Below are 22,345 nucleotides of genomic sequence, written 5' to 3' on the forward strand. Positions count from 1 at the left end.
AACCAAGAGTAGGACGCCCAACCCACTGAGACCCTCTGGTGTACCAACAGTTAATAGTTATAAGCAAACACAAATATTTCATAGAAAACTTTTATTTTAATTTACTATACATATTTAAATTTTAGGAAGTCACTAGGTCGATGCACTTTCCTCTGTAGGTTTAGTTTGATCTTCAGTTACCTGTAAATACACAAATACTTTATTTTTCTAATAATAACCACTTTTAGTTTTACCTTTCACCCACCATTTTAAATCATTCACAGTCCCTCTCCTATAATGATATAATGACCGTTGGTCTTTCTCCTTCATTAGTAATTATTATAGAAATTTAAGCAGAAAAAGAAGAAAACTTACAAGGCCAGGTTCCCAATATATCAAGTAAAGTACAATTTCATTAACAATATAATCTGAGGCATGTTTAGGCTTCTCCAGCTTGTAATTTTATTTTTCAATTACAAAATGAAATCATTCATGTGAGAAAAATACCAGCAATGCTATAACACAGTATTTTAAACCAAGAGATTTTCTTGGAAGGTATAATTCTATTTTAAATACAGTGTATCACAGGTTTAGTAGAAATACGTATGTCCATATTTCTATTCTGTGTCACTCAAACACATCAAACAGCTAAACTTAGTCCTCACCATCCCAATATCCACCCTACCTCCAGCATTATCTTTCTCAGTGAAGGGCTCTACCCAGCTGTCCACACCTGCCATTAGAGAATCTGTGGTTCTCTTACATGCATACTCAATCAACAGTCCTAATTCTACCCAAGTGGCTCCCACTGTGGCACCTGAACTTCAGGAACTCATCACCTTCTATCCCTCTAACAGGACTGCTGGCTTAAGTCACAGCTTTCTTCCACACTGCCTCAGAGTAAGCTTTTAAACATGAATAGCTGACCAATAGGTCACTTCCTTTTTCAAATTCTCCAGTTACCTCTAATCACTTCCAGGAGGGGAATGCAAATTCCATATTATGGAAGACAAGCTCCTCATATGCTATCTCCAACAGACTTTCTTTTTTTAATAAATTTTTTATTGGCGTTCAATTTGCCTCTCCAACAGACTTATTTTGTTGGACCCATCACCCACCCTACATATGAATGTATATTCAGGTTCATCTTAAATTCACCACGCTCTCCATTCCTCCATGCCTCTGGCAAGCAGCTTCCTCTGAGATAATGCCCAACCCACCCCCAGCAAATTATCTGCCAGGCCCACTTTTAGTCATCCTTTAAAGCTAGCATAAGCAACACCAATCCCTGGGAACCTCCTTTAACCAACCCATCAGCTTGGTATGGGTCCTTTTCTGTATGCTAGAACTCCACATGTACACCCAACTGTGGGCTTGTAAGTCCAGTTATCCAGTAAAGTAACTTCTCTGAGGCTAGTAAGTAGGTTTTGTTCATTTCTGTATCTACAGCTCCTGCCACATAACAGACACTTGGTATGTCTATGTTAGTTGAATTAATGAACCATATCTTTAACCTATTCCCTTTAAACAAGCAAATGGAAAGAAGGAAGCTGAACCAGAATAAATGTTGCAAAAACAGCTACTCACTGATTCTTATTAGATACTCTGGGTTACTTCCTCTACTATTTTTCTACATTATATACTCATTTCTTCTCTAGTTTCTTAATCTAAAATGATCATTATGATGAAGGGGATTAAGAGCACACTTATTGTGATGAGCACTGAGAAATGAATAGCTTTAATGAATCATTATATTGTACACCTGAAACTAACAGCACTGTGTTAATACCTGAATAATGTATAAATTAAAAATAAATAATAAAATGATCATGTGACCAAAGAGACAAAATTATTCTACCCATTCAAAAATATTTTCTCTTCATGAGAAAATTAGATGTAATCTCTACACAAGAATATTATGACTATGTGCCTCAACAATAAATTCTGTCTGTAAAATTATTAATAAAGACTAGGTTTGTACATCATCATAAAAAAATAATTGCGTAGCCCATATACCAAAGGTTGGGCTCAAAATTTGGCATGACATATATATATATAACAAGCCCTGAATGGGTTAACAGACTGACTGTAAATGTACCAGCAAAAACAATTAGAAAACCACATGAGGAGGTAGATAACAAGTGGAAATTTTAAGAATGGATGTTTGTTCAGAGATTACTCTGCTAAACATGAAATGTTCAATGAAGATCGTAAGACTTGGATGAGGTACTGAAGAATAAGTAGGATGTATTCTATTATAGACAGGAAGAGAAATGGAAACAGATCCAGACAGAAAAACTGTCATGAATAAACAAACTTGAAAAGAAGTCTGAGTTAACAATACTAATATCATATATTTGAAAGTTACTAAGAGTAGATTTTAAAAGTTCTCACCACATACACACAGAATATGTAACTCTGTGAGGTGATGGGAATGCTAACTCACCTTATTGTGGTAACTAGTTTGCAATGTATACATACCTTGAATGATTACAGCATACATCTTAAACTTAGACAACGCTATATGGAAGTTATATCTCAGTAAAGCTGGGGAAAAAATAAAGTGAGAAGAAGAAGAAAGAAGAAAGAAGAAAGAAAGAAGGAGAAGGAGAAGAAGAAGAAGAAGAAGAAGAAGAAGAAGAAAGAAGAAAGAAGAAAAGGAAGGAAAGAAGGAAGGAAGGAAGGAAGGAAGGAAGGAAGGAAGGAAGGAAGGAAGGAAGGAAGGAAGGAAGGAAGGAAAGAGGGAGGGAGGGAGGGAGGGAGGGAGAGAGGAGGGAGGGAGGGAGAGAGGGAGGGAGGGAGGGAGGAAAAGTTTGATGTGTGTTTGTAAGCTTGACTGGAGTGGAAAATCAGGGTAACTACGAAGGGTTCATGAGGCCAGATTACACAGAATAGCTATCAAATAATGTAAGTAAAGGATGAGCACTTAGTCCATGAAAGAGTAAATAGGGACAGAATAGCCAAAAAATATAATCATTCGTACTTGTGAAATCTAAATGCTAATGACACAGAATGAACTAAAAACACAAGTACTCAAATACTGTTTTTCAGGACATTTGCACATTGAATATGACAACCAATAGTCAACGCAGCTTTAAAATACATCTGAAAAATCTTAATCTTTAAATAAATGCTCATTAAGCTTACAAAAAAATTATCAAAGACCTAATTAACCCACTGGACCCACTAAGAACTATCACCTCTATAGAGCAGTATTCTTATTCTTCTTCAAGTTCTACAATATCATTTCCACGATAGTAACAAACAAAAACAGGAGAATTGCCAAGTTACAACCATTCTCTTGCCAAGATTCTACTGGAGTCAACAACTATAACACTGCTATAACACTGCTTTAGCTATTAAGACAACTAATTACTTTTTTCTTTCATTTTCTTTTCTTCTCTTTTTTATTTGTTGTTGTGTTGTTGCTTAATTCCAATAAAAATTTCTTCATGAACAGTACTTGTTAGCTGTCAAAAAACACTTACCATTTTCCGAGATCTTTCCAATAGTTTATGCCATATAGTAAAATGTGCCTTGAAAAGAAAAGATTCACTATGAATTAAATAGAGCAATAAACTAAAATAAAAGGAACTGAGTCTTACATAGGTTTTAAACAAAAACATAAGAAGTCATCAGGAGGTACTAATGAGGCTAAATGGTTACAGAAGTAGAGAGTAGGGGGAAAAGGTACTTTACAGGATAGCTGCTTCATTTAGCATGTAAGGAAAAAAAAAAAGTAAGTACTAAAAACGCCATTCCTCCTCTTTTATCCCTCCTCATCATTACCATAACAGACAGCACTCCTTCTAATGGGAAGCAAAACTCTGCCCCACTTTCCCATGGGCTGCAAGTCTTTCCGTAAATAGCCATTTTCAACAAACTAGAGGTCATTTTTCAATCACTAGCAATCACAAGGAGAGGTTCATCAAGAACCAACAGTGACCGACAGTGACATCTTCATGCTGAAACGGCAGTTCTACAGGATTTAGCAAATTAACCCAAAGAACAAGAAAAACTAGTGAAGACAATAATAAGATTATAGAACCAATTTATTTAATCCTTAACAATTTTATATAGAAGGGGAGTCTCAGAAGGCATAGATGAAAACTATGCAAAATGCATAAGGATCACACCAATTTTACTAAGTCATTTAAAGGTGATACTGAGGGGGACACCTACGTGGCTCAATAGTTGAGTATCTGCCTTCAGCTCAGGGCATGATCCCTGGACCAGGGATTGAATCCTGCGCAGGGAGCCTGCTTCTCCCTCTGCCTGTGTCTCTGCCTCTCTCTCTGTGTCTCTTATGAATAAATAAATAAAACCTTAAACATAAATAAATAATAAATAAATAAATAAATAAATAAATAAATAAATAAATAAATAAATAAATAAAAATAAAGGTGATACTGAAGGATATGTGTGGGCCAGTGACATCACACTGAATAACCTGGTAAAATCCAGGATAAAAGGTAAAATTACTATATGCATGTATAAATCCTTCTGGAGAAAAGATCAGCATCGCATGTTTAAAAAGAAAATGATGGACAGCTGGTGCAGACCCTACAATGTGGCTGATGGAGAAAGTGGTATGAGAGGTCAGAGAGGCAGGCAAGGGCCAGATAACGTAGGGTTTTGTGAGACAAGGTACAGGGTTGGTATTTTTATAAGAAGCCCCTGGAATGTTCTGGGCAAAGGGATTACATGATCTGATTTGTGATGAAAAAGGTTATTTGGCTACTAAGTAGAAAATGTGCTTCGGTGGGGGCAGAAGTGAAGGGATGAAGAATAAGAGCAGTTTGGAAAGGGTAGTGGTAGTAGATGAGACACTACACAACTGAGGGACTTGGCATGTTTTAGAATTAAAAAGATTTGCTGATGGATGTCATGGGGCATGGATGGGAGGGAAACAGAATCAAGGATTACCTCACATCTAAGTAGATGATGGTGTCATCTACTGAGATGCAGAAAGCTAGGAAAAGAAACAGATATGTGGAAAAAATCAAACATGTAAAGGACAAAAGCTAAAAAGTACAAAACGCTGATGAAGGATTTAAATAAAAGATACACTATATTCATAGACAAGAAGATACAATTTAGTAAAGATGTCAATTCTCTGGGATGCCTGGGTGGCTCAGCGGTTGGGCATCTGCCTTCAGCTCAGGGCATGATCCCCAGTCCAGGGATTGAGTCCCACACTGGACTCCCTGCAAGGAGCCTGCTTTTCCTGTCTATGTCTCTGCCTCTTTCTCTGTATCTCTCATGAATAAATAAGTAAAATTAAAAAATAAATAAATAAAAAGATGTCAATTCTCTCCAAATTGATATAAAGGCTTAATACAATTCCTATCAAAATCCCAATAAGACTTGTCAATACAAAATGATTATCCTAAAATTACATAAAAGGGCAAAAAATCTAAAATAGTTTAAACAATTTTCATAAATAATAACAACATAGGATGAATTATTCTACTTGATTTCAAGAACTGTTTATAGCTACAGTAATCAAGACTGTGATAGTGGCAGAAGGACAGACACACAGATCAATGGAACAGAATAGAGAACCCAGAAGTAGAACCATACAAATATACCCAACTGATTTTTAACAAGGGTGCAAAAGTAATTTAATGGAGGAAGGACAGCCTTTTTAACAAATGATGTTGGAGCAATTTGACATGTATAGACAAGAAAAATGAACTACAACCTAAATCTCACACCTTATACAAAATTTAGCACAAAATGAACCACAGACTTAAATATAAAACTATAAAACTTTTAGAGGGAAAGTAAGAGAAGAGAATCTTTGGTATCTAGGTCCAAGCAAAGAAATCTTTGAAGTAACACCAAAAACATAATCCATAATCAGAAAAAATGATAAACTAGTCTTCATCAAAATTAAAAACTTCTGTTCCACTAAAAACTTCTGATCTTTTGTTAAGAGGATAAAAAGACAAACTACTGATAGAAAATATACGCAATAGATATTTAACAAAAGACTAGTATCCAGAATATACTGGGAAAAAATTCAAAATTCAACAGTAAAAAAGCAAACAATCCAATTAGAACATAAGCAAAAAACATCAACAGACTTTTCACCAAAAAAGATACACAGATGGCAAATAAACACATGAAAAGATGTTCAACACAATTAGCCAACAGGAAAATGCAAATTAAAATGACAGTGAGAAATCACTATAAACCTATCATAGTGGCTAAAATAAAAAATAGTGACAATGTCAAAAGCTGGCAATGATCAAAAAACTGATTACTAACACATTACTGGTGGGAACAGTAAAATGGTACAGTCACTCTGGAACACAGTTTGATGAGTTTCCTAAAAAAACTAAGTATGTGCCTACCGTTTGACCCAGCAATTGTACTCCTGGGCATTTATCCCAGAGAAATTAAAACATATATTCAAAAAAACCTGTACACAAATGCTCACAGCAGCTTTATCCATAATAGCTAAAAACTAGAAACAACCTAAATATCTTTTAAACAGTTGAATGGTTAAACAAACCACAGTAGATCCATATCACGGAAGACTGCTCAGCAATAAAAAAGAAACAACTATTGATACACAGAACTTCAATGAATCCTCAGAGAATTACACTGAGTGAAAAAAAGTCAATCCCAAAGATTATATAATGTATGATCCCATTCATGATATTCCTGAAATGAAAATTTGTAGAAGAGACTAACAGTTGGCAGGGGTTAAGGAGGTGGGGGTAGGGCAGAGGAGAGTGAGTGTGGCTACAAAAGGCAATCAGGAGAAAGCCCTGTGAAGAGATTGTACTGCATCCTCACTGTGTCAATGTCCATACTCTGGTTGTGAAACTGTACTACACTTTTGCAAGATGTTATCACTAAGGAAACTAGGTAAAGGTACTTGGGATCTCTATATTATTTCTTATAACTGCATGTGAACCCACACAGATTTTTAATTATCTCAAAATCCAAAGTTGAATTAAAAAAAAAAAAAAGCATTAACAAGGGGTGGGAACAATATGGAAAATAACAGACTCTGGGTCATGAATAGATCAGAAAAATTAGGGAGGAAGAGCCTGCCACACCTAAGTCCACAAGGCATTCCAGAAGATCCTACCAATATGCACTCCAATAATCCTCAGTGCACCCTCCTCCCTTATACTAATTTGAAAAATTAAAATTACTATCTCAGTTTGATTCAAGTTTTTCAACTAATATTTCTTTTGTTGAATGATCTATTTATATTCCAGGGAAAATTGTTTTTATCATAAACCTGAATTTACAAAGTATTAATGTCACACAACTTAATGAAAATCATAATGTATGTCCTTCAAATTGGTAGAAAATCAAGATCAGAATCACACCCACCCTCAAACTGGACAACCTGAAACTTTAAGCTTTACTTACTCTTAAGTGTACAGGTAAAGACAGACCCTGGAATCTTCGTACAAGATTCAACTGGTTGGCTTGAAGATTATGAACTGCTGATACTTCATACTGGAAACAAATACTAGTTCTTGGAATGAGAGGACCCTCACTCACATCAATGAAGTCACCAAATCTAATTTGATATTAAAAACAAACAAACGAAACTTCAAAATCAAACCATTTATAGTAGTTTGGAAAAAATCTATTCATTCTCTTTGGGAAAATGTCCCTAAATCAAGAGCATTCCATGAGGAATGTTCAATTCAGTCTCTATTGCTCCTGATACAACAATCTCACACGAGGAGCTAAAACTATGAAAATTAATGTCAAGTGACCTTGTTCTTTATTAGCACTGATATAACTTTAGAGATTTTTAAGAATACTGAACATATCATGCTATCAAGTGAATCCAATGTCTAAAACTTATCTACAACCTCATATATAAACTCATTGCATAGAGTTTAGAACTCACTGTATACAACAGATTGTCCAAAGAGCAGCTTTGTAGAAGAAAAATATTAACTGAGTCAAGAAAACATGAGGCTGAGAAAACAGAGGCCATGAAGTCACTTCTGCATATGCATTGTCCTACCTCCCTCATCCCTGTATCAGAAAGCACATTCCTAGTTTACTTACTTACATGTAACATGAGTAGTAATTAACTAGTCAGTATTCATATTTGTACATAGACATGAATCACGTTCAATTCGTAACAATGAATATTTTGCCCAGTTTCAAAATTAACTTTTAAAAATCACATTTTTAAAGGATGTTTTCAACTCTCAAAATGCGGAAATAAAAATAACAATAAAATGAGGAACAGAAACTACAACTGCTCCTGAAGATAATTTAAATCTCCCAGGTACCACCATACCAAAACAATGAACAAAGCAGCAGAAATTAACGTATTAAGAATAACAAACTAAGGTACAAATTTATCTTTTTCAGTCATACACTACATTCAGGTAACAATAAAACTAAACCTTCCTATAAATTAGCATGACAGCCAATGTATTTTTACTTACCTGTGTAGCTTAACTATTCTCTCAGGGTTCTGAGATGCCTTCTCTTCTATGAAATCCATTTTGTACCTAAAAAGCAGCAAAGGAAAAAAAAAAAACTTTTACTTCTAAATATATATATATATATACGCACACACACACACACACACACACACACACACACAAAGGTCTTTAACTAACCCTCCTCCCTTTCTCTTCCTCTTTAGCCATAGTTTTTGAAAGGGTTTACACTTGGAGCCTCCCTTCCTTGAGTCTGGCCACAGCCTCACGACTGCACCAAACTGTTGCCCCCAAAGCCACAGGAACTTCCCTGGTTTGAATAGAATGGACACCTTTCTGTTCTCATTTCCACTGCTCACCTCCACCTCTCCAAATGCTCTTTTCCACCAGCTTCCATGACACTCCCTGTTTGTTATTTTAACTCTCTGGCCACTTTTCCCCTTCTCCACCCTCCAGGGGACCTGTCCTACAGCCTCTTTTCACAAAGCATCCTCCCTGGGCTGGCTCCTGAATGTGTGCAGCTTTAATTACCACTTCTGCATTCCTCTCTTCCACAGTTCAGCTTCTAATCCACATCCCTCTCTGAGCTCTGAACTAGAGATCTAAGACCCTCCTGGACATCCACTATGATGTTCCAGAAGCATCTTATATTCTGCAATTCTCTCTTTTTTTTTTTAATTTTATTTATTCATGTATGAGAGACATGGAGAGAGAGGCAGAGACATATGCAGAGGGAGAGCAGGATCCCTGCGGGAAGCCTGATGCGGGACTCGATCTCAGGACCTTGAGATCACAACCTGAGCTAAAGGCAGACGTTCAAACACTGAGGCACCCAGGCATCCCTTATACTCTGCAATTCTCAAACAGAATAAAAACTTATTCCTTTTCCCACCAAATTCCCACGTATTCTTATTCCTGAATTCCCTAACTTAGTAAATGACACTGTCAACCTCAGAGATTTCCTGCTTCTCCTGTCACATCCCCTCCATCTAATTCATTGCCAAGTCATGTCAATTCTACTGCCTAAACATCTGTCAAATCTACCCAATCCTGTCACTACAGCTAATAGCAGAGGCGGAACTGCAAAGCCCAGGTTAAATCAAAACTTTACCACTAACTACTAAGAGCTTTGTCTCTCTCTACCCCAGAACTAAATGAATACTACGTGTGTGTATGGAAGGTTGGGAAGCATTAGTTCACACAAAAACATCCACTTACTGCCATACCCCTTTGCCAAAGCCCCCCATACATTATTAAGGGAGCCAATTCCCTTGAATACTTGTCCCTTTTGCCCTACCTCTAAGAGACGTAACTGTCCCCTGAGAGCCAAAGCCACTGAAGGCTCCCCCTATAGCAGAAAAGCTCAATCACTGATCTATCTTCAACCATCCAAAATTCTCTGTCCCCTCAAACTTGCCCCCAGACCATCCCTACCTCGTTCCATACATTCAACTAACTTTTCAAAGTCCTCCAAGCCCCTCCTAAACTTTGGAAGCGAAGTGGAGGGAATGGGAAATCTCCTTGAATGAACATCTATAGTACACTACGGTAGCTATGGACCACTTAAATATAATTAGTCCTAAATGAAATATGCCTCAAGAGTAAAACACATCAGATTCTGAAGATTTGTATGAAAAAGAGAATATAAAATATCATCAATTTTGTAATACCACATGTTGAAATAACATTTTAGATATAGTTTAAACAAAACATATTATTAAAATGTTATAACTTCACCTTTTCTTTTGACTTTTTTAATGTAGCTACTAGAAAATTCAGTTATATAGATGGCTCACATTATATCTCTATTAGACAGCATGACCCTAGAATGGTAGCACAGAAGTGTCTTGACATGTTCTGATAATCAAAGGAATATTCTTATAGAATCAATGGTAGTTTGGTTCTACAGAACTGTCTGCAGTCTAGTTCAGTTTAAATAGTAAGTACATCCCTACTGCTTTTAAGTCTGGTTCCAGGATATGTGAAATATTATAAACTAATCCTATGAGAACTTACATCTCAATTTATAAATACTTAAAGAAATTCCAATCCATAACATTGAACAATTTGCAGGGGCATATTCTGTCTTGAGAATCTAGTATCTATGTTATGTTTTTCACAATGCAGATTTCCCTAATTAGTTGTAATTTCAATTAGATTAATGTTAAAATATAGTTTATGTTGTTACAATTAGTAGAAGGTAAATTGGAAGTTTTCTGAGTGGAAAAGGGAATTGAAGACCCAGGGAGGATTTAAAATGTTGGCAAAGAAAATCCACCAGGTGGGTAATTCTGGTACAGAAGACTAAGACCGGCTCTATGAATGTTTTACTTGGGCAGTTAGCTCCCTCCAGACAACTGGCATTCTCTGTCTCACCCTTGTCATTTAAAGAGCAGGAGGATGAGAAGGAAAGGCTGCCAAATGAAAAAAAAAGAATACAGTTCCATGCATTCTATCACTTCATGATGGGAGGAAAAAGGGGAAACACACTGTGATGTTGCTACAAAGTGAAGGACTGGCCAAAGAGACAGAGAAATAAGATAAAGTGAGAAAATTACTGAAGGTGGGGGGGAGGGGTTTTTTCCGTGAAATAAATAATGAGATGAATCACAGTAAATAGGCTGGTACAGAAAAAGAGATCTTAGAGCTGAAAATAAAGTGTCTTATATATATTAAACATAAAGATTCTTAAGAACTATTTTCTTCATCACATATAATTTTGGGAGGTTTAATCTCACTTCCAAAGAAGCCAACACTTACTTGTTGTGCTGAAATATTTCTAATGCCACTTTTGCTTCCACTTCCAGAGTTTCAAATGGAAGATCTTTATAAATTAAAGCACGAGCATCTTTTGTGAGGGAACGTAGGTTCTCCTTCAAAATGAAAGTATTAACTTTTTGTAACAACGTGAAAGCATTTCTCCATAGCAGATAAGATAAAACTGTAAGCTAAATATTATAAACCTAACTAAAAGAAAAAGCAAAAGCAAATTTGTTAGGAAAGAAAGTTATTAATTTATAATAATTAAATGTTTGGACCATAAAATGTAGGGTTAGCAATTTATCCCAATCTATAAACTATGAAACTTGTAATTTACTTGTAATTAAGGTCCCAGTCTATATTAATAGTTATTAAAGATAATCCTACAAAGAAATCTTAAACATTTTAAATTATACCTCATAAATGTTTATTAAAACAATGACGCAACTGGAAATACTAATAAAAGTACAAACATTTGTTTACATTGTAAACTACGCTTTTTTAAATGCACAGGAAAAAAATTATTGTCATTCAGAAAGTTTCAGCAGGAAATGTAATGTCATCATTGGCCCTGCCCAAAATACAGCATATATCTAATATTAAAAATTCTCATTTAATGAAAAGTCACTTTTATGCAATTAAAATGATTGTTAATACACATTAACAATATTTATGAGACTTTTAATAAAAACTGTAATTAAGTTTTCATATTATAAATCATTACTAATACAGAAAAGACCAAGCACTGTTACGCAAGTAATTTTTGTAAGAAAATTCCTTCCATAAACTTCCTATTAGACTTTTTTGCATGAAATGACTCTTCTCCATTCTTAATGGCACAATTTATAATAAATTCACATTCATAATTTTATACAACTGTTACTTGAATGTAACTCTCTACCACTTTTTCTAAATGGTCCACCTAACCCCATGGTGCCTGCAATTAGCTAGTATGTTTTTTTTTTTTTTAAGTTTTATATTTAAAAAAAGGATAAGGAAAAAAAAAGGATAAGGAAGCAGCAAGTTTCATAGATAATGAGAACCAAATCTTCATCTTATTAGTTTTTACTTAACTCCCCCAATAAAGTGAGAATCCTTTCTTAAATTTGAGGGCATATCTAAAAAAGAAATTAAACTGACACAAGTTCAGAGATCAGGAAGAAAGAGTTTGGTCTCTTCCCCGCCCTGTGGCCCCCCACCTTTCTTTCTACTCTCTTCCCTTTCTCCTTTTCTCTCTTTGTTCCTTCCTGTTTCTCTCCTTCCTCCTTCATGGTATTAAGCAATTTAAACAGGATTATACTAGAAATAACTTCCAAAGCCAGAATTTAAACCTGGATCTGCATGGACTCCAAAATTTTGCTTTTAGAAACTACAATATTTCACTAAATCTAAAATGTACCACTAAGGAAAAAACACTACCAATTACAAGATGCTAGCTACTGTAAGACACATTTTTTTCAGAGATATTAAAATGTGAAAAAAATATACACTGTACCATTGATAAAATGGTATGGTACACCACCTTTCCTTTTCTGATCTCCAGACTTCTAATTTGTAAGACACATAGTTTTGCTTAAGAATCAGGCATTTGCCTCTTCTCCCCAGTCATAAAGTGAATTTCTAGGCTTAACATCTCAAGGTCATCAACACACCCTCCCTACAGAGCATCTGATTTAGATCGTCCTTGTTAGCCAGGTCCCTGGTGCTACCCAATTCCTAGACCTAGAACACTCATTACACAACCAGACCATTTACCAAGAGTCTAGTTTGTTGCAATTTGAGTTAGTTTTGTCAAAGTCTGATTCTTAATTCACTCTACTTGTCTACTTGTGTCTTCTCCCTCGTACATAGGGAGATCTCACAGTATGCAACAGGCTAAAATGGTTTAGGGCAGCGGTTTCCAAATTATGCTCTGAGGATCTAAGAAAGTAAGGAGGCTCCAGACCTCCCACCACCACATCAACCAAGGTGGTTCAGCTGCTTCTGTATTTTATATTCCGGGCATCTTGAAAACTACTATCTTAAGAAACAGAATGAACAGTACCAGGAAGAAAGTACTTTAAGCAGGCTATAAAGCTTGCATAGAACTGACCACATTATGAATACCCCCATTCATTTGCCTCTATCTTGAATACACTGAAAAAGCACAACTGGAATAGATAGCTATGTAAGTAGTATCTTTTAAATATCCTCAACATGGGGGACCCCTGCGTGGCTCAGTGGTTTAGCGCCTGCCTTCAGCCCAGGGTACGATCCTGGAGTCCCGGGATCAAGTCCCATGTCGGGCTCCCTGCATGGAGGCTGCTTCTCCCTCTGCCTGTGTCTCTGCCTCTCTCTCTCTCTCTCTCTCTCTCTCATGAATAAATAAAATCTAAATAAATAAATATCCTCAACATGCAGTATCATTCAACAATACTGACATAGGAATCATTCTAACAAAGAAAGGCACAGATTCTAAAATTAATATTCCAAACACTATACTTACTTTTGTTGGCATCCACTCATCAAGTCTCTTATCCAGAACTACATCATAGCAGAAGGCTCCACAGATTACTGTAAATTCAACCAAAATGAAAGGCAAAATCAAATCTGTCACAGAATTACTAATTGGCAACAATTAAATATTTAGATCATAAAATGAAGGGCTAGCAACCAATCTCTCTCAACTCTACAAATTATAAAACTGTAACCATTTTTCCCAGTTCTTGCCAGAGCTCTACCAACTTTCCCCTTCCCAAAAAACTAATTCACCTTTTGTGAACACAAAATCACTCGTATTTTTTTAAACACTTTTATTTTCTTCCAGAATATTATCACTATAGGTATTTCAAATAATTACTAGGCATAAAAATTCTAAAAGAGTAAGATATTTAAATATGTAGATGAATGAATAAATGGACATGAAACGAATTTCTTTTTTAATGTCTTCTAAACATCTTCATTTTTGTTTTGTTCTTAGAATCATTCACTGAGCTTTTTAAATATTTTTGGTGCAAATATTTCTATCTTTTTAAAAAAATTACAAATGTGATCCTACCACACATACTGACCCAAAATCCCAGTTATATCAAAATTACAGAGTGTAAACTCTCCCAACTCCCCCAAATGGTGTCCCTCTCCAGAGTCATGGCCATTTTCTGGTGAAATGGTGCCACCTAAACACAGCTTTCTCCAGAATTCTATTTATACTCTCATTTCCTCCTCCTCCAACTCAATTTAGAAATACACGCTTAAAGTGATAGGAAACAAACCCCAAGACAACGTAATTACATGAAATTCATATTTAAAAAAAAAAAAAAAAACACATTCTCCTTGAATTCTATTATGTTAATTACTGACCTCCAAAAATTAAATAAGATGACTACGTTACCCACTATAAATGGAATATATGCGACAGTAATTTATATTACATAAAATTAGAAATAAGCTCAGAAAAAAAAAGCTCTATAAAGTATCAAAAATAGGTACCAAGCTATTCAAAAATTACCAAAATGTGTGTGTGTGTGTGTGTGTGTGTGTGTGTGTGTACATTACCAGGAACTTCTGGAGCTCTGATCAAACTGACCACATATTCATCTTTGAATGCCCTCTCTATCACACAGCCCATCATCATGGCACAAGAACGCCAATAAGCCTAGAAAAATAAAATACACACAAACAAAATACATATTAAGATTCACTAAGGTTTCTTCAATATTAAAATTTAGGTTAACTTTTGACTTAGGAACTATTTCTCTGTTCATCCTCAGCATGTAGTAATATTGAACATCAGACCACAACATTACCTCTATGATGCAAAAAGCACAAAAGAACGAAGCACCAACTTGTGCTGTTGGCAGTTTCTGCACAAGTTATCAGATATTATAATGTTTATCAAGTAACAGATAGTTTTACTATCTGGTAGCAACTTTAACTTTAATCCAGGATAAAGGTATCTCGTTAACAAACTTGTGCTAGAGTAAAAAAAATATATATAGATAGATAGATAGATAGATAAATATAGATAGATAGATAGATAGATAGATAGATAGATATAAACCTGTTTAAACCATATGTAATTGAGAAGGAAAACTCAACTTTCAAGAATTTATGACTCCTACCCTATACCTAACATCACATAGCACATCACTCAAGTTATTCATATTTACAGCAAAGCAACCCATTAACTGGGCTTTTCTTTACTAGCATTTTGATGCATGGACATGCCTAATATGGGTATCCACACAATGACCTTATTGAGTCATAAAGAGAAACATATACCTGCACCATACCTGCCCATCTTATGTCCCATATGGGCACCTGACTTTCATAAGCTCTTTACCACAGCTGAGGACTAAGAGTGGGATCACTTGGCTGTGTGTAGCAGACACTGTTCCAGAATGTTTCTTACAGAACCACATAACATACACGAAAAATAAGTACAAACCCAGGCCTTGAAGACAAGCAGCAAAATGCACTTCCTCATCTATCCTACTTAAATGTTTTTAATGTCTGTTGAACTCAAGTCAGAATGCCTAGATTAAAATCTAGGCTCCAGGGACGCCTGAGTGGCTCAGCAGTTGAGCACCTGCCTTTGGCCCAAGGCATGATCCTGGAGTTCCAGGATCAAGTCCTACATCAGGCTCCCTGCATGGAGCCTGCTTCTCTCTCTGCCTGTGTCTCTGCCTCTCTCTCTGAGTCTCCCACGAATAAATAAATTAAAAAAAAAAAAAATCCAGGCTCCACGGTTCCCTAAACTGAAGCTACTGAAACTCTTTTTGTTTCAGCTTATCTATCTGCAAAGTGGGAATAACGATACCTATTTTTATAGGATTTTTATGAAGACTAAATGAGTCAATACCTATAAATCACCTAAGACAGTGCTTGACACATAATCAATACTTGATGTTAGCTATTATTATCCTGTCATTTTCTTAAGGGTTTTGTTACAACCTCTTTGTAATGAATACCTATTGTACGTATGTCAAGGACTAGGTCCAACAAGGGACATGATCCCTGTCTTCACGGAGCCAAGAATCCAATGCATTCAACGGTTCATATTGCAAGGCAATATTAAAATACCGTATCCAGAGATATTAGCCAAGTGTTGTAAGGCCCTAAAGAAAAAAGGGATTCATTCTGGCAAGAAGAAACTGAGAAGATTCCACAGATATTTTAACTGAACTATAAAAGAAAAACAGGATTTTAAGGGAGGAAGAGGGCAGCCCAGCTGGCTCAGCGGTTTAGCGCCGCCTTCAGTCTAAGGCGTGACCCTGGAGTCCCGGAATCGAGTCCCACATCCAGCTCCCTGCATGGAGCCTGCTTCTCCCTCTGCCTGTGTCTCTACCTCTGTGTGTGCGTGTGTGTGTGTGTGTCTCATGAATAAATTAAATCTTATAAATAAACAAAGAAACAAATAAATAACAAGTAGGAAGAAAATACCCAGAATTGAAGAAGAGCATTAATAAAAGCCAAGGGGCTAACACAGCCTAAACCATTAGTGATCAAGTCCTCTAATATGGCCAGAACAAAGAGGAAGTGGAAAGAAGCCATGGAAGTGAAGCTCATAAACCAAGCTGGGTCAGATCACACAGGGCCTGGAAAGGCATGGGAAAACCTTTCAGGTCATTCCTGAAAGTTACCGGGCAGGGAAAAAGTGACACAAATAAGGATTGCGTCATTTAATAAAACTCTTACAGTACTACTCAGGAAGTCTCTAGTATTAAAATACGGGGCGGGGGCAGATGGTTAAAAAGTTACTGAAATAATCCGACAATGGTCAAAGGTTGAATTCAAGCAGTAGAGGTAATGAAATATAGAGTAACCAATAAATGTTAGTGGAATAAAGACATGGATGTAAAAGACAAAGTATATCGTCTTCTCAAAGCCAAATACAAAGAAAGGAGGATATTTTGAATTGTGAAAATGCCTAACCGACAAGCAAAACACTGATTATCTAGTACATTACAACATTTGACCTTGGCCGTATCTGCATATTTCAAGCTCCGCAGCAAATAGATTTTAATAAGAAGAAGAAGAAGAAAAAAAAAATTGAGGAAAAAAAGAACATAGGGGCAGAAATACCTTATTCACTTCTCCTGGATCACGATCTTTGAAAGTAAGAAATTCAATTTCACAGGATTTGGTCAAAGGCTTATACATGTCCCAAGGCTGTCCGTCCACAAGAGCCAGGATGGACTTCCTGCAGTACCACTCACTTAAATCTAGGAATTTAGAAGAATAGGTTGAAGGTCTAAATCTAACAAAACCCAAAGTGAAAGATCACATGTTTAAGTGCTACATTAAGAGATAAAACAACAGAAAAGCAAGATTCTGCAATGACCTCCTTCAGGAGAAAAAAGTCTTATATATTATATCTGTAACCAATAATAAATAATACCCAACACAACCAATGTATTAACAAAATTCCCAAAAACACTTACAAAAACCATTAAGGCTAAGTCTAATTTCAAATTAATCTGTCAATTATTAAGGAGTAAAATAATGCTCTAAGAGTTACACTTAAATATTATGAGAACAGCATCATGAATATACTTGGATATATGCACACACAACTTAGGTGAAAAAAAAAAAAACATATAAACATACATCCATAGTAAATCTGGTCTAAATGGGTTTGGGGTCTTGCTCCCAAACCTCCTGTTACTTCCCTAACAGGCCTGTTCAAGTTAAATACCATTAATGGCTTTTAATTTTCAGTATGAATTCACATACAAGCCAATCAGCTCTGGTCTGTTCTTTGACCAGAATGCACTCCAACTCCAACCCTGATTAGATATTTTTCAAGTACATAGCTACTCACAGAAGTGGTCAAACTACAGGTACAGGATCTAAGATCCTTACGGAGGGGATCATGTCTCTTTTTGTTCACTCATTAGTACATTCAGAACCTAGCACCACACCTGTAATACAGTAAGCACTCAAAAGTGTAGTGAATGATCAGAGGTATGAATGACAAGCGAATGTCTGCGTAGGAGTCATGCTGAGGGTGGTTCAAAGGCTTCATCTCCACATGTGAAATAGAAGTATAAGAAGTATTAAATAAGGAGTAGGAAATAAGGAGTATAAAACTCCTTAGGGCTTGCACTTTGTTTATCCTCCTCTGTCCAATAAATGTTTACAAACAAGTAAACAACAATCGTAAGTACCAGAGTAAGGGAAGATCAAGAGTGCAGACTGGCTTAAACTTTTAACTAAAACTGCTAATTACTTAAAAGGAATCATTACTGAGTTTTCCAAGTTTAAACAACGCAGCTACTCATGCATAAGTGAGCATGCTGGTGTATACATCTATTCTGGAAGCTTCCTAAATTTAAATATTACCAGTTCTATCAAAGCATTTGATCAAAAATAATACATAGGGGCACCAGGGTGGCTCAGTGGTTGAGCGACCACCCTCGGCTCAGTTGGTGATCCCGGCGTCCTGGGATCGAGTCCTGCATCAGGCTCCCTACAGGGAGTCTGCTTCTCCCTCTGCCTGTATCTCTGCCTCTCTCTGTGTCTCTCATGAATAAATAAAATCTTTAAAAATAAAAATAATACATAAAGAGAGCCCTCCCTTCCCTTCATTGACACACCAAATCACACAGAGCTTATCTCCTTGAAGAGATGAACACAACACATACTGTTGCCCTAATCACATTCGCCCCGTGCATGCATCCATTTACACATTTACTACACTCACACATAAGTAGGAACAAAAACATAACACACAGTGAGGTGACTGGTAAGCAGGTAAGATTTAAGTTAGGCCATAAAAAGCGAGAAAGAAAAAGGAGGCCAAAAAAGCTGGTCATCCAAGGCCAGGGCAGTTCCTTGGCCCCAAATTCCTTTGATGAGACCCACATGGTGACTGCTCCCATTACCCCAGAGCGCTGTCTGAAAAGGGTCAAGGGGGGATCCCTGGGTGGCGCAGCGGTTTGGCGCCTGCCTTTGGCCCAGGGCGCGATCCTGGAGTCCCGGGATCGAGTCCCACGTCGGGCTCCGGTGCATGGGGCCTGCTTCTCCCTCTGCCTGTGTCTCTGCCTCTCTCTCTCTCTCTCTCTGTGTGACTATCATAAATAAATTAAAAAAAAAAAATTGAAAAAGGTCAAGGGGCAGCCCTAGGTGGCTCAGCAGTTTGGCGCCGCCTTCAGCCCAGGGCGTGATCCTGGAGACCTGGGATCGAGTCCCACATCGGGCTCTCTGCATGGAGCCTGCTTCTCCCTCTGCCTGTGTCTCTGCCTCTCTCTCTCTCTGTGTGTGACTATCATAAATAAATTAAAAAAAAAAAAATTGAAAAAGGTCAAGGGGCAGCCCTGGTGGTTCAGCAGTTTGGCGCTGCCTTCAGCCCAGGGCGTGATCCTGGAGACCTGGGATCGAGTCCCACATCGGGCTCCCCGCATGGAGCCTGCTTCTCCCTCTGCCTGTGTCTCTGCCTCTCTCTCTCTGTCTCTCATGATGATAGATAGATAGGTAGGTAGGTAGGTAGGTAGGTAGGTAGATAGATAGATAAAACAGAGTAATAACACCTCAGCCTTCCTCCCCTTGAAACAAACATAGCCCCTCAAACCTGGCCAGATTCAAGCAAGTCCCAGGACAACCTGTGCATTACGGTACCACGCTGTCAAGGCCCACAGGACCCTCAAGAGCTAAAGCGACAAGTGAACCGAGAGCACGATGCTCGATACAGGAGAACTTCCGTGAGTTCAGGGAGCAAGAACCTGGCCCCGCCTCCCGCGAGCCCGCTCCTCCCTCCTCCGCACAGCTCACGGGGACGGTCAGGTCTGTATCAGTCTGCATCCCGATGCGCTACTCACGCATAGCACAACTGTAAGGCGTGGAAACGTTTTTGTTCATCACAAAGACGGTGCCAGGGTCCGTTTTCCCAACGTGCTTGACTTCGATCTTCTCAGTCCGAGGAGTTAACGATAACTGCCTGGTTTTCTCTTTATTAAAGAGGTCATTCCGCATTTCTATCAGTTCTGCCGGTGACAGGCGAGACGCTGGGGATGCCGCTATCGATCCTGCGTAAAAGGTGCAAGAAATACACACAAGTGAAAGAACGAATAACACCCCGGGGTTACCCCAGCCCGCACTATCCTCCTCCAAGGACAGGCAGGATGGGAGGCCACAGAAATTTAGGATGCGGTTTCCCCACCCCCCCAAAAAAAAACGCGCTCGCAGATGAACCTGAAACCGCTTTCTAATATCGATAATTAAAATATGCCACAAAGGACAGAAACCCGCGGCGGGCCCGGATCCACACCTTTCCTTCAACTTTTGCTCTTTTCGCCCCCGGGCGTGCCCTGCCCGCCAGTTTCCTCTGTCGCGCTCCCGTCGATACTTGACAGGGAGGGGAGGGGGAAGGCAGCAGGAAGCAGAGTCGGGGCGAGTCGCTGCGAAGGTGAGCAAGGCTGTGGCTGTGCAAGGGCCCGGGGGCGCGAGAGCTCCCGACCCGGGGTGCCTCGCCGAAACGTCAGGGTCTGCGGCGAGAAACGCTGAGCTCTACGGTCCAAACCCTCAATCGGGGAGCATCTGGCACAGCCCGCACGAGTGCTCCAAAGGGAAAACCAGGGCACGGCTGCCCCCCCGCCCCCCAGGGGCCCTGAGCTCCTCCCGCCGCCCCGGGAGCCCCCGGGAGCCCCCGCGCCCCCAGGTCTGTAACCTCAGGCCGCGGAGCCGCCCACAGCCGGGACCTAAAGACCCTCCTCCGCCCCCGGCCGTGGGGCCTCCCGGGACCCGCCTCAGGCCCCAGCCGAGCAGACAACCCTTCAAGCCTCGCTTTCCGCGCCCCCCGCACCGCGGAAACTCACTCCAGCCAAGCCCGCCACCGGGGGCGGCCCGCCCGAGGCGCAGCCCCCAGGCCCGCGCGGCCATTGCCGCCTCCGCTGCCGAAGGGACCGCCTCGCGCAGCTCCTCTCCTGCCCTCCTCCCCGGAAACTCGGAGCACGCGCCTCGCGTTCCGTAGGACGGTTTTCGTTCCGGTCCCGACGCTCGCGGCCGCGCGCCGCCTGCAGGGGGCGCGTTTGCGCCTCGCTGAGGATCAGTGGCGGGATGGATGGATGGATGGATGGATGGATGGATGGATGGATGGATGGATGGATGGATGGATGGATGGATGGATGGATGGATGGATGGATGGACGAATGCATGCTTGAAAGAGAAAGAAAGAAGAAAGAAAGAAAGAAAGAAAGAAAGAAAGAAAGAAAGAAAGAAAGAAAGAAAGAAGAAAAGAAAGAAAGAAAGAAAGAAAGAAAAGAAAAGAAAAGAAAAGAAAAGAAAAGAAAAGAAAAGAAAAAGAAAAAGATCAGTGGCGGGAGGTCGCGCCCCCGGAGTTGGGGTACGTTCCGATGAGCGCGGAAGGTGACCCAGAGATGCTGCGCCCCAGGACCACCCGGCCGCCCCCCCCTCCCGGGGGCTCCGCAGGGAAACTACGTGTCCTCTTTGGAGGCGCGGAGTCCGACCCGCGCCTTCACGCTCCTCCCTTCCACGGGTTCGAGCCCAAAGAGCTGGGCGAACCCCTTGCTCCCGGCAAAGAATATTTCTGGGGAGAAAAAGTGGGAGAAAAAAAAAAAGAAAAACTGGGGAAAGACGACTTGCACTGACTCTTGCTTTCGTGGTTAGCCTGGCCGGTCACGCTGATGACCTCTTCAGTCTGGGGTTTGCAAGTTCTTAGGGTTTTTAGGGGGGCGAGTGGCCTGCGCCACGGTTCTCCATTCATTGGGCCGTTGAAGGGAATTCTGCAAGCCCTGGAGCTCTTTACAAATTAGATCCGCTTGTGCGGTATGCAGGGAAGATAGAGAGCGCGTTCAAGGCATCCTGGGGATGCTGGCAGGCCGGCCTGGAGACCCAGACGGGTACAGCGGGACCAGCCTCGCGAGGGTGCCTGGCTGCGTGCAGGATAGACGTCGACATCGAGGCAACAGGTGGGGAACGCGGGGTTTGTTGAGGGTATAGAGAGCGTGCAGGCGCAGACCGAGTGTCTGGGAGACTCCGAAAGGAAAAGAGAGAGCCTCGTCCTAGCTTGGGACCTGGGAGTTTTTACTGAGGACGGTGGTGTCCTCTTAGGCATCCAGGAACCGGTTAGAACAAAGATGAGGACTCAGGTCTTACTCCTTCCAGCATCTGGAACATGCTGGGGGCGGGGGTCTTGATGTCCAGATATCTAGCTCCGGTGGTCTGGAATT

General features: G+C 39.5%; 1 protein-coding gene across 1 annotated transcript; it reads right to left on the reverse strand.

Moving 5' to 3' along the window:
• Window positions 1–74: 74 nt before the first annotated feature.
• On the reverse strand, window positions 75–22,073 carry MRPL39 (mitochondrial ribosomal protein L39). The gene is made up of 12 exons (XM_038581726.1): window positions 21,922–22,073; window positions 21,594–21,702; window positions 20,972–21,311; window positions 19,976–20,182; window positions 17,241–17,380; window positions 14,712–14,811; window positions 13,663–13,730; window positions 11,178–11,290; window positions 8,421–8,486; window positions 7,375–7,528; window positions 3,468–3,515; window positions 75–180 (listed from the first exon to the last, which is right to left on the reverse strand). The coding sequence occupies exons 1-12, from the start codon at window positions 22,071–22,073 to the stop codon at window positions 133–135; spliced, it is 1,545 nt and encodes a 514-aa protein (XP_038437654.1). The 3' UTR covers window positions 75–132.
• Window positions 22,074–22,345: the final 272 nt, after the last annotated feature.

Source organism: Canis lupus, chromosome 31, assembly GCF_011100685.1.
Source record: "Canis lupus familiaris isolate Mischka breed German Shepherd chromosome 31, alternate assembly UU_Cfam_GSD_1.0, whole genome shotgun sequence".
Taxonomy (NCBI): domain Eukaryota; kingdom Metazoa; phylum Chordata; class Mammalia; order Carnivora; family Canidae; genus Canis; species Canis lupus.